General features: G+C 41.6%; 1 protein-coding gene across 2 annotated transcripts in view; it reads left to right on the plus strand.

Annotated features, from left to right (window-relative positions):
• Tmed8 (transmembrane emp24 protein transport domain containing 8) overlaps positions 1-11,807 on the plus strand; it is a 36,681-nt gene extending 24,874 nt beyond the window's left edge. For both annotated transcript variants that reach the window (XM_013012459.1, XM_013012464.1), the window contains exons 3-6: positions 3,971-4,100; positions 6,737-6,863; positions 7,096-7,401; positions 9,016-11,807. In XM_013012459.1, the coding sequence (XP_012867913.1) occupies positions 3,971-4,100; positions 6,737-6,863; positions 7,096-7,401; positions 9,016-9,233 (781 nt within the window). In that variant the 3' untranslated portion in view covers positions 9,234-11,807. The remainder of the gene's footprint in view (positions 1-3,970; positions 4,101-6,736; positions 6,864-7,095; positions 7,402-9,015) is intronic.
• The last annotated feature ends 1,535 nt before the right edge of the window (positions 11,808-13,342 follow it).

Raw genomic sequence — 13,342 nt, forward strand, 5'->3', positions numbered from 1 at the left:
GTTGTTGCATTCACAAAAAGCAGTAAGCAAAGGAGGAAATTACTAACTTAAAATTCATCAAATTTCAATGGTTCTGCTCCTAAAAACTAATATGTTTGGGGGGAGGGGGGAGGCTGGGAAGGGATGTGAAGGGTAAACAAAGGAGGAGGCTGCAATGCTTGGTAAGAAATGTACGCATTATCCTGCCCATGTAATAGTAACCCCTCTGTACAGTATGTTCACATATAAAATAAAATTTAAAAAAATATGTGTATTTACATAGTTACACATACCCTACACGCCCACACACAATTGGAGGCCATTTTTTATTTTGCACTTACACTCTGATGACCTCAATTCTCAATTTTTCTTTTCTGTCCATCTTATCCATCTGCCTTCATTGATACCAGAGTGTATAGCTTAAAGATAAGTCCTAGAATGAGAAGAAGCCCTGAATCATTAATAGAATAATTATAGAAGGGTATGTTTTAGAGAACACTGGCCTATAGAATATTGTAATCCAGCTGATCAGCTTCTGGTATAATATTGTCAGGTAGAACCCATGGTCTCGATGCCCTATTCAGAATTGGTGACTGGGGCAGAAGGAAATGTCAAGGATTTTTTTCTTTTTAGTCTCTTCTTGTGTTCTTTGGGAAATTCTATTTGGAAGTCTGGCCTTCCTGCTCCAGGTCAGCACAGAACAGAGAGCTTAATTAACATAGAGGTTTTTCCTTTACGTGACTTATCACTGATATCAAATGTTTTGCATTTTCTCCTTCCCCAAATGCCCTTCACTAATTCTCCAGAGCATGAAATGCTAATGTGAATATTACATTTATATGGATATTGCATGTTCAGTTTAATTTTTTATAAGCAGAACCATATTTGTTCAAAGTAGCATTCACAAAGGCAAAGAGGAGATGCCAGTTTTAGATGCCACATATAGTAAGTGAAGTTAACTGATTGGAATTAGCCATGATAGTCTCAGCTGTCTCAATATTATAAATAATATAGTATGATCCAAAGTTATTAATCTAATAAACAGTTTTTGTATATATAGTGTTTGTTTATTTAGCAGGTATTTATTGAGCATTTACTGTAGTATAGTTGGTATTTTTCTTTTTTTTTGGTCGGTCGTGGGGCTTAAACTCTGGGCCTGGGTGCTGTCCCTAAGCTCTTCAGCTCAAGGCGAGTGCTCTACCACTTGAGCTACAGCGCGACTTCCGGTTTTCTGGTGGTTTATTAGAGATAGGAGTCTCACAGTCTTTCCTGCCCGGGCTGGCTTTGAACTGTGATCCTCAAATCTCAGCCTCCTGAGTAGCTAGGATTATAGGTGTGAGCCACCAGCGCCCAGCCCAGCTAGTTGGTATTTTTCTATGTATCAGTCAGGTCACAAATGAACAAAACAGTCCAAGTCAGTGCTGTAATGGAGTGTATAACATTATTCATAGAGCCTGAGTTACCATCACTTGTGAGATGTGCTGTTATCTGATATACCACTAGGAAAGGAAATGTTCTCTAGATAGAGTGTAATAGGGTACTCTCACATGGAGCTGGGATGCTGAAAGCCTGTACCTTCAGTGAAAAGATAAACAGACCAAAAGATTCCTGCGCACAGAAGAGCACAAGAAAACATGAATGTGTCAAATTTGGCACTGTGCAAGGGTAAGAAATCTTGATGCCTGCTCCAGGATATGAACCACAAGTTGATAGTCATTACTTTGTAGTCTAAACTTTCTGTGCCAGTGTGGTCTAAACAAAACCCTTACCTTGACCATATTTCAGATTGTCTTAGATTGGTAGCATTTCTGAGCACTGGCAGAAACACATGTAAGCCTTCTGTGGGAGGATGTGGTGTCAGTCTATGCTACCTTTTTTTTTTTTTTTAGTCGTGGGGCCTGAACTCTGGGCCTGGGCACTGTCCCTTAGCTCTTCAGCTCAAGGCTAGTGCTCTATCACTTAAGCCACAGCACCACTTCTAGCTTTTTTTTTCTGCTTATGTGGTGCTAAGGAATCAACCCAGGGCCTCATTCATGCAAGGCAAGCACTGTACCACTAAGCCACCTTCCCAGCCTCTAGGCTACCAATTTTAAGATATCATCAGTATTTTAAAGAATTGTATGTTTCAGTTGTGTTAAAATTGTAACACAAATGTGCATCTTGGAATCAACAAAATATGGTACATGTCAGGCAGGAAAGTAAAATAAAGGAAGTCGAATAAGTGCAGGGCAGGAAAATGAAGCAAGCAAGGACATAAAGAGTGATGGGGTAGGAGGCATAGCTCAGTTGGTGGAGTGCTCCCCAATGAATGAAAGTGTCCTCATCTCAGACCCAACCAAAACAACAACACAAAACAGCTGGGTGCCTGTGGCTCATACCTATAAATCCTATCTACTCAGGAGGCTGAGATCTGAGGATTGAGATTTGAAGCTAGCTGGGGCAATAAAGTCCCTTGAGTCTTCCCTCCAATTAACCATCCAAAAACCGGTAGTAGAGCTGTGGTTCAAAGTGGTAGAGTGCTAGCTAGCCTTGAGCAAAAAAGCTCAGGGACTCTGCCCAAGCCCTGAGTTCAAGACCCATGACTGACAAGAAACAAGAAAACAAAACAACAAAACAAAAACCAAGGCACCTTTTCAGGGCAGCAGATTTCCAAAAGACCAGTAGTATAGTCCCACAGTGCTGGCTCTTATTTTCTAATCTTTCTGAAGTCAGAGGAAATGGGAACATAAATCATTCTTTTCCTCTTCAAAATTAACTATTCACAATTGTGTGTTTAAGCCATTGGGATAGCTGATTACTGTGCTTAAAAGGAAATTTAAGTTGCTAGTTGTAATTGTAATGAAACATAACTAATTCCAGCTGCATGGGAGGCAGCTACTTGTGAAGATTGCAGTTTGAGGCCAGCCCTGGCAAGAGGTAGCAAGATTTAGTAGGTATCCTCTTTTTCCTTCTATCCAGTGGTTTTATGTATAGAACCACCTGGGAAGTCCAACTCTTCTTTTATTGAAATTCTATAGGAGTAATGACCAGTGGGAGGAATAAAGTAAAAACTGTAGAGAGAGGACGTAGCTACCAAAGAGTAGGGAAAGAGCATCTACCACATAGGGAGATGCTGGTCAGAGGATACAAGGTTTCAATGAGATCTTTGCGTGACATGATGACTAGAGTTAATAATTTTACACTTAAAAATTACTAAGAATAAGCCATGCACCGGTGGCTCACGCCTGTAATCCTAGCTACTCAGGAGGCTGAGATCTGAGGATCTTGATTCAAAGCCAGCCTGGGCAAAAATGTCTGTGAAACTCTTATCTCCAATTAACCACCAGAAACCGGAAGTGGCGCTGTGGCTCAAGTGGTAGAGCGCTAGCCTTGGACTGAAGAGTTGAGGGACAGCGCCCAGGCCCAGATTTCGAGCCCCATGACCAACAACAACAAGAAATTACTAAGAAGAAATTGAAGGGGCTGGGAATGTGTTTCAGGTTGCACCAGTGCTTGTCTGGCAAGTGTAAAACCCAAAATTTAAAGCCCAGTACTAAATATTCTCACAACACAAAAAATAAGTATGTGAGGTGATAGATATGTTAACTAGCCTCTTTTGACCATTCCATAGCATCTACATATATCAGAAACATTATACAACATACATATGTTCAGTTTTTTTGTGAATTAAAATAAGTAAAAGAAATAACACAGAGAAGACACGACCTAGAGTTCATCTCAAATGACTGAGCTTTGTGTTCACCATGGTTCTCAGGGTCTGGAACCTGACTTTGTCATTCTATATGCCCATATATGGTCACTGCTTCCTGTGGGCTGGTTCAGCCCTGGGCAATGGTCAGCTAAAGTCATACAAACCTAAATGCCAGGGGAGGCAGAATGTAGAGGTAGGGGTTGGGTGTCCTTTTAATATTGTTTTATTTCAGAGTTTCTCCAGGTTGATTGTAACTTTTCAAAGAGCCCTTGAAATTGACTGCTTTTCTTCTTCTGAGAGGCCACAGATGGTATCTCCAGTGAGCAAGCATGTCACTGAAGATCTGCAGAAAGCTGCTCGTACCTTGGAGGCTCGGGCTTTAGTGGAACAGGAGTTGCTGCCTAAAGACCAGGCCCGGATCCTCAGTGAGGTAAGGAGTGTATTTTGACCCTCATAAAAAGAGCAGGGCCGGGCGCTGGTGGCTCACGCCTGTAATCCTAGCTACTCAGGAGGCTGAGATCTGAGGATCGCGGTTCAAAGCCAGCCCGGGCAGGAGAGACTGTGAGACTCCTATCTCCAATAAACCACCAGAAAACCGGAAGTGGCGCTGTAGCTCAAGTGGTAGAGCGTTCGCCTTGAGCTGAAGAGCTGAGGGACAGCACCTAGGCCCAGAGTTCAAGCCCCACGACCGACAAAAAAAAAAAAAAGAGCAGGACTAGCTGGGCGCCAGTGGCCTGTAATCCTAGCTATTCAGGAGGCTGAGATCTGAGGATTGTGATTCAAAGCCAGCCCGGGCAAGAAAGTCCGTGAGACTCATCTCCAATAAACCACCAGAAAACCGGAAGTGGCATTGTAGCTCAAGTGGTAGAGCACTAGCCTTAAGCTGAAGAGCTGAGGGACACAGCACTCAGGCCCAGAGTTCAAGCCCCAAGACTGAAAAAAAAAAAAAAAAGTAGGACTAGGGCTTGCATGGTAGAGTTGTTGCCTAGTAAGGAGAAGGCCCTGAGTTCAATAAAAATAAAGAGAAGGACCTTGTGGCACCAGTATTTTGGCACATAATGGATGGATTAGACAGACAGTGGCTCCCAGAACTCTCTTTGTTCCCTTTAGGGAAAGTGAAATGGGAGGAATGTTCACATTTATCTAAAGTCCTCTTGCTGTACGGAGTCTTAAATCATTGGATTGTGTTTTAACCCCCTTTTCCTGTGATAGGTTTATTTAGTATTTAAGGTAAAGATTCTAAAGAGGTGATGTTGGTTAGTAGTGGCCCCTTGCCATCACAGGTATGGAATGTAGAAATTCCTTGGATTATTATTAGTGTAAATATTATAACAATTGGCACAGGTGTTATAATACCCACTGGCACTATGTCATTATACTAACTTTTGTCTAAGGCTTTATAGTTTGTAAACATTTTGTCTGTAACATTTCATTTATTTCTAGGAACCACCTGTTTGAAACAAATACCGCTGTGTTCCCACTTAACAAATAAGGAAATTGAGGCTATGAGCTGTTAATTACCTTAGTAAGGCTACTCATATAAATTAACTGGAAGCTAAAACCATTGTTTAGCCTTTTGGAAAAGGAAGAATTCCTTTAAGCATTCTAGACAAAGTCTGATTCACTTCACTTAGCACTGCAGATAAGAAATGGAGGGCTTACGTGCTCTTCTGAAACAGATATTGTGAGAGTATGGAGTGGGAACATTACACACTTGACCTATAATTTCTCACAAATTCCAGCTTTGAACTGGATTGCTGACTCACTGCTGTGCTCTCCCTGTAGCATTAGGCATAGATTTCCTGTTCAGTTGCCTACCATCTGGAGAAGGGACAAGAAATATAGATATAACATAAAACAAGGAGCACAATCTAAATTGTAGGTTGGTTGTAGGTTGATCGCAGGCTGCTCCATGATTAGTAAGGTCTTTGATTATACTTCCATGCAAATAATTTATATTCTTCTGTCCCTGGCAGCAAATGTACTTTCAGATAGAAATTCTGAAGCTGGGGACTGGGAAGGTGGCTCAGTGGTAGAGCGCTTGCCTTGCATGCCTGAGGCCCTGGGTTCAATTCTCCAGCACCACATAAGCAAAAAGAAAAAAGCCGGAAGTGGCACTGTGGCTCAAGTGGTAGAGCGCTAGCCTTGAGCTGAAGAGCTGAGGGACAGTGCCCAGGCCCAGAGTTCAGGCCCCACGACCGGACCCAAAAAAAAATAAAGAAATTCTGAAGCTGGTGTTAAGAGGAAATTGCAGTCATTAATAGAATACTATTAGTGATACAGAGGGTGTGATGATAACCTGTACCTCAAGGTATAGGTGAGAGAGAGGGAAGAGAACTTGAAATTAGGTACTCTCTTCAGTGGGAGCTTACTAACAGGGATGTAGAAGTAACCTTGGCTGGGAAGTAACCCTAGATATAGTAGAAGAAACTCATGTAGCAGGAGGCTGTGTGACAGAGTAGGGGTCAACTGAATTCCAAGTGAGGAGCCACTGGGGGTGCTGAGATGAGACTGAGGCTTGGTCAGAAGCATTGTTGGAAGCTGAGAAGTTGATTGTGGAAAAGGATTTTGCAAAGGGGTTAGAATTTTTAAAAATATTATGTAACTTTTATAAAATTGTAAGAGAGAAGAAAGAATATTAGCCAGGTGCTGGTACCTCATGCCTGTAATCCTAGCTACTCAAGAGGCTGAGATCTGAGGATCATGGTTCAGAGCCAGCTCCTGCAGGAAAGTCCGTGAGACTTTTACTTCTGATTAACCACAAACAAAACAAAGCCAAAGGTAAAACCCTGTCTCAAGTAGTAGAACTAACCTTCAGCAAAAAGGTCAGGGACAGCACTGAGGCCTTGAGTTCAAGCCCCAGTACTGACACACCTGCTATTTTTTTTCATTTTAAACATTCTCTGGTGGCATTAAAACATAAAATTTATTAACTACTTGTACTTGGAAGGCATAATGTGGAATCTCACATTAAATCAGGGCAGAGTAGGGCAGCCTTCATCAGGAAAGAGTTTTGTTGGAATCTGCCATTCTCATCTGTCCTTTAACCTGAGTTCTGTTGTGCAGATGGCCAGATATCATGTTCCACAAAGATCTGGAGACATCATTATGATCCAGTCTGAGCATACAGGAGCTATAGATGTTCTCTCAGCTGATTTGGAATCTGCAGATCTTCTGGGTGATCATAGAAAAGGTGAGACCTTTTGAAGTGTTAAAAAGGAGGGTTCTTTGTTGCTGCTGTTGGTTTCCAGTAAATACTTAAAGGAACACAGACAGATGGTAAGAAAGAAAAATGAGTTGAGGAAAAAACATGAGAGAAGCCAGAAGAAAGAATGTCTTTGACCATGCCAATTTTCCTAAGCAAAATGCCACCTAGGGGAGTATTTCCTTGTAGTCTCTCAATTGTAAGATGTCTCTCATTTCAGCCTGCCCACCTCTGATGGCTCCTCCATGCATCTGGACCCTTGCCAAGGTGAAGGAATTCAAAAGCAAGCTGGGCAAAGAGAAAAACAACCGTCTGGTGGTGAAGCGTGGTGAGGTAGTGACCATCCGGGTACCTACTCACCCAAAGGGGAAGCGTGTCTGCTGGGAATTTGCAACTGATGACTATGACATTGGCTTTGGAGTTTATTTTGACTGGACCCCTGTCACTAGCACTGATATAACTGTGCAGGTCAGTGATTCCAGTGAGGATGAGGATGAAGAAGATGAGGAAGAGGAAGAAATTGAAGGTAAATTTAATTTTAACATCCTTGCAGTTTTCTTTTCTGGCTTAATCTAATTGTTAGTGATCACTTCCTGGGTTGTACAGAATGCATGTGAAGAACTAAAAGTCAGCCCTCAAAGAGGGTTGATAATGCCTTAATTGAAAGTGTCCTTCCTTTAATCAGAAGTTAATTGTTTCACAGACTCTCTATGAGATAGGCTTGGTGCAGGAACAGAGAGAGGGTAAGTAGGGGTTTTCCAGATCACATCCAGACCTGAGATTATTCTATATTTCTCTGTTTGGGGATGTTTATTCTTGGCCTAAAACAAAACTGGATGATTATAATTTGCTAATTGTACCCATTCTCCTTCCTTCTTCTTTACTTCATGCACAGAGCAGTTTTAATAGTAGTTTCTAGCCAAGAGCTTGTGGCTCACGTCTGTAATTCTAGTTACTAAAGAAGCTGAGATATGAGGATCACAGTGGTTCAAAGCCAGCCTGGGCAAGAAAGTCCATGAGACTCTTTATCTCCAATTGACCACAAAAGCCAGAAGTGGACTGCTAGCCTTGAGCACAAAGGCTCAGGGACAGTACCAAGGCCCTGAGTTCAAGCCCCAGGACCAACCTGAAAAAAAAAGTGATCTCTTTGCTTCATTCCTGTAGTTATTTGTAATGACTATATAGTATGGCTTTAAGGCATTTTTGGAGGTAATCTAAGAATAGGTTCTAAGCTTTAGCCTTATTACTTGCTTATGATCTTAGGATCATTCTTTTCACTTCTTCAAACCTTAGATCTTGTTTGCTGCTTTCAGGGCCTAGAGAAAGTGTTGGGATCACTCTGTAAGATGTGTTTATCTGTATTTCCTACTTCTGTTAGCTAGTCCTTTTATCTCTGAATGAAAGGATTTTATATCTTCCCCTGTAAATATCTTTTCTCCCTTGGAATTATTCAGGCACTTCTGGAGCTTATCAGGCTAAGCTACTATTTTTCAGTGAGATATTATTAGCATTTGAGATGGGACTCCTCCCTGCCCCCCTTTTTTTCTTTGCCAGTCATGGAGCTTAAATTCAGGGCTTGGTCGCTGTCCCAGAGCTTTTTGCTCAAAGCTAGTACTCTACCACTTTGAGCCACAGCACCACTTCTGGTTTTCTGGTGGCTATGTAGAGGTAAGAGTCACACAGACTCTCCTGCTCAAGCTGGCTTTGAATCGCAATCCTAAAATCTCAGCCTTCTGAGTAGCTAGGATTACAGGTGTGAGCGACTGGTACCTAGTGGGACACCCCTTTTTTACAATTTATTTTTATTGTTATTATAAAGGTGATGTACAGAGGGGTTACAGTTATATAAGTCAGGTAAAGAATGTATTTCTTTTTAGACAATGTCGCCCCTTCCCTTGTATACCCCCTTTATAAAAATAGAGGTAATATATTGACTTCAGCACACCTGGACTCTGGAGTACTGACTGTTAGTATCATTTCCTATATACTATGATGAGCAAAAAGATGGGCAGACATTCCCACATGTTCATGGAAAGGCATAGTGTTTACCAAGTGAAGGTTAGGCTGGGCTTTCATATTCAGCTAGGTTATATGCAGTCTCTGGCACTAGTATCCAAATACTTCCCTTTTGCTCCTGCAGAACCTGTCCCAGTGGGAGATGTGGAGAGAGGCTCCAGGAGCTCCTTGAGGGGTCGCTACGGGGAGGTCATGCCTGTGTATCGGCGGGACAGCCACCGAGACGTGCAGGCTGGCAGCCATGACTACCCTGGGGAGGGCATCTACCTGCTCAAGTTTGACAACTCGTACTCTCTGCTCCGCAACAAGACTCTCTACTTCCACATCTACTACACTAGCTGAAGGACACTCACCTAGGGGCAGGCTGTGTTTGCTGGTGGAAGCAGGCTGCCAGCTGATGCCTCTTGTGGATAGGCAAGAGGAGAGTGTGTGAGGCTTCTGAGCCTCACATCCTGCCTGGTATGCCTGAGTGATGAGTCTGTGTAGCTTTCTTCCCTTCTGGCTTCTGCAGGTGGTGGTGTAGTGCCCCCTGTTCTGTGGTCCCTGACTCAAGCTCTTGTTGCTTCAGGCTCCAGCAAAATCCCTTTCTGAAGGCATCTGTCAGGCAAAAGCTTAAAAGAAGGTAGAAATTGTCTTGTAGAAACTAGTTTGTGTTGGTACAAAGTTTATCATTCAGATTGCTGCTTGCTCCTTTCCAGAGCCTAATGCATTTAGTGGCACCCATCCTCTACTTTTGAGGTGCCAGTAGAGGGAAAAGCACATTGTCTATGAAAGAGCCCAAATGGAGAAACCTCTATCCAGCCTCTCACCACTGCCATATTCCTGCCTGCTGGGTATTCTTGGTCTTTAGCACGGCTGGGAGACCTCACTGCCTTGGAGGGATATTCTCATTCTTGGTGGTTAGAATCCTCTTTTCTCTTCCCCAAGTCTGTGGTTTTGCTATATATTAAGAACTCTCATGCAATCTAAACTGGTGATGAATATAATCTAAGACCTTTTGGGAAGAAAAACAGCCTCCATCACTTCCGGTTTCCAGAATTAGTTTCCCTTACCATGGTGCAGGCAGTTGAAGAACCAGTGGAAATTAGGTACTCAGTTGACCTCAGAATACTCTTCTTTGAAAGTCAAGTGTTATTCTTTTTTTTCCCTCCCTTCCCCTTCTTTTCCCTCCCCTCTCCTTTTTTGGTAGACTCAAAGAAGGAAGAATATTGTCTGAGAGAAAGTTACAAAGAAAAAACAAATACCCTACATTCCCCACTACCTGTTTTGTTTACAGTAGAAGTGTTATTTAGAAATTTTACTTTGGAACCAAGTGCAGTACAACCTCATCTATATTTCTGAAGTTTCTGGTGTTCAAAGTCCCTCTTAGGAAAGATAATAATGAAATTTCACTGTTGCTGCTGTTTGTAAGTATTCTTTACCTGGCCAAAGTTTGCATTTCCCTGCTGACAGCCTTTTTTTCTCTGTTTCCCCCTTAGGCCCAGGGGGGCCACGGAGTGCAGGTGGTGCTGGGGCCAGTGGCTGCCAGGGCTTCAGGCAGAAAGGGAGATGGGGACCTTAGCAGTCATCTGTGCCTCCTTGTTACTTATTCCTGTGTTAAGTCTGTTACTCTCTTTGCATATTGAATGGACTTATTTATTACTTTATTTATGTGGTTTGTTTAGTGCATTTCATTTTGCCCTTGAAACAGTTTCTGTTTCTCAGAAGGCATCCCACCTGCTCTAAGCTACAGAAGCCACCTCTTCTGTGAAGTTCAAGAGGATGATGTAGGAAGACTCAGGAAGTGACCATGTCAACCCTGTGGTATTTTGGAAAGAGTCTGCCCCTTCAAAGATGGATAACTCCATCCTAGTCCAAGTTTTGGCACAGCATAGCACTCCCCATGAGGAATTTTTGTGTGGTGAGGGACTCTTCTCTGAGGAAGGGGTATTAGCCAGTTACTATTGGAGCTATTGAATTTTTGCCTCCACTGATGACTTGTTTGGCTTATTCCTTCATTGTGTGGATGCCTCCACCCAGCTTCTCCTTCTTCCTTAAATAGGCACTGCAGGGAGTCCACTGAGTTCCCTAATGAGATGACCCTTCAGCAGTCTTAGTGGCATATGTGTTAGTCCAAGTAGGACAAACGTGTCTGCTCTACAGCCTCCCAGTCTCTGAGCGACATCTGTCCTCCAATGTTTTATCATTGTAAATGTGTTTGGTAGAGGGTACACTGGTCAAAACTTAGCACTTTATAAGAAATTGTTCTAGTCTACTTGGGCAGTGAAAGCAAACCTTCAGTGCTTTATACCATCAGATAGCTGAGTGACCACTCCTTTGTCAATGAAGTTGGATCATGCCTTAGCTAAGTGTAACCTTTGTATAATAATTTTCTACTGAGCTATTTTCCAGTCAGCAAAAGACTTGCTTGTTTCCTATTTGTTATTGACTTCTGATTGCCTCTCTAATGGAGTTGTCAGGCCATGCAAAGCAAGCTCCCAGGGGATAACATATGATTCACTTTTGATTTCTGCAATGAGATTCTCCTCATTTATCTTTTTAGAATCTTAGTTGTGTAGTATCAGGGAAGCCTGAGGGGCTTGTTTCCAACAGTCTGTTACTATCTGGTCACTCTTTTAAGTCCTGGCTGTGGAATTTTATTTATTTTTTTTCTTCTTCAATGGAGTATCTTTGTTCTGTTAGTACAATGTAGCTAAAAAGAAAATCCTGTGTGATGGGTTCACTATTCTCATATTAAGTTCCTGAAATAATTGACTTACAGAACAAAATACTATTTGCTGTCAGTCCCTCCCTGTTCAAGTTTATAGAACCAATGAAATAAAAATGATGTCTCTTCATCCCCATCCTGTTCTCTGGAGCACAAATAAATATTAACTATTACTTGGAAGTTGGTAGGACAGAGTTTGGAATTCTTTTTTTTTTGTCAGTCATGGGCCTTGAATTCTTCTGGGCCTGGGTGCTGTCCCTTAGCTCTTCAACTCAAGGCTAGTGCTCTACCACTTGAGCCACAGCACCACTTCTGGTTTTCTGGTTGTTAATTGGAGATAAGAATCTCATGGACATTCCTGCCTGGGCTGGTTTTGAACGGCGATTCTCAGATCTCAGCCTCCTGAGTAGTCGGGATTACAGGTGTGAGCCACTGGCACCTAGCAAGATTGGAATTCTTTACATAGATTGGCTAGTTATTAAATTTCTTTAATTCTTTTTGTTTTGGTATTTTTTGAGAGATGAGGGCTTTTAGATAAGACATTTAAAGTGTTAAAGTTTTCTAGAAAAATTAGCATATAGATTTTAAAGTTGTAAACTACTTGTTATGAAACAAGGGTAATTCTAGCCTTGTGTTCTTTTTGACAAGTACCCAGTAGAGAATGTTCCCTGCAAAACAACTGATCTCCTATGTAAAGAGCCCCTGACCTTTTCTTCTTTTTTTTTAAAGCATTTATTCAACATGGGTTACCCAGGAGGTAGCCTTCATACAAAATGGTCCTTGGTCTCCATCTTTGGAGACCATGCTGTATTCCCCACTATCGTCTTTGATCTGTGCTATTATCCTCTCTAAACTTCATGGCTGTGTGAGCATTAATTATAAAGCTGCTCTGGAAAGACTTCATTCTAATCTGTCACTTTATGACATGTCCTCAGGACTCTGTAATTCAGATTCTATCCTCAGAATAACATGTGCTTTATCATAGAAATAGACAGCAACTTGAAATTAGTTTCTTATTTTTTTTCTAAGAAATTGATTCATGCATTTTAAAACTTTTTAACCTAAGAGACATAGGAGGGACTAAATCCAGTTTTGTTTTGTTTTTTAAATGGTGAACATTTGGGAGCACCTCCTGAATAGATATAGACAAGAATGAATAAATGTTTCTGGCAAAGGGAATTCTTAAGGTTACTGAAATTTATAATATATAAATTTTGGTTTTGATGAGCTCCATCCAGTCCTTCTTTGAGAGGATTAGGAGGAACTCAAGCACTAAAGTCTCTGTTCATATTTAATTTTGAAGACTGCTTCTCTGAAAAATGTTCTATTAACCTCAGAGTCTTTAGTTAAAAGTATGGAGATGAGTGACCTTAGTATTTACCTTAAAAGATTTGTTTTGGAAGAGGGAAGGACATGAGTTAGCTTTGTGCTGCTTCAGAACTGCCTTTTAAATGGATGGCAAAGATTGAAAACAGAAGTGGAAGGAAAGGAAAGCCATGGGATAGATCTTGGAATTTTGCTTCCATCCTGCCTTCATTTAGTACTTTAGTTTGCATTTTGTTCATTGAGATTGTTCTTTAAGCCAGAGCCTTACCATTTCTTCTTGTGCTTATTGGACAATTCTCCGGTCCACTTTTGACCTTTCCAATAGTATCAGCTAAGTATAATCTTGACCTAAGGATTGATTTAATATGTTCTTTGGGACTTTCTAATGTTATGAAAAAGCATGATCAGGAAGAGACCA

This window comes from Dipodomys ordii, unplaced genomic scaffold (genome assembly GCF_000151885.1).
Source record: "Dipodomys ordii isolate 6190 unplaced genomic scaffold, Dord_2.0 Scaffold2, whole genome shotgun sequence".
Classification (NCBI taxonomy): Eukaryota; Metazoa; Chordata; class Mammalia; order Rodentia; family Heteromyidae; genus Dipodomys; species Dipodomys ordii.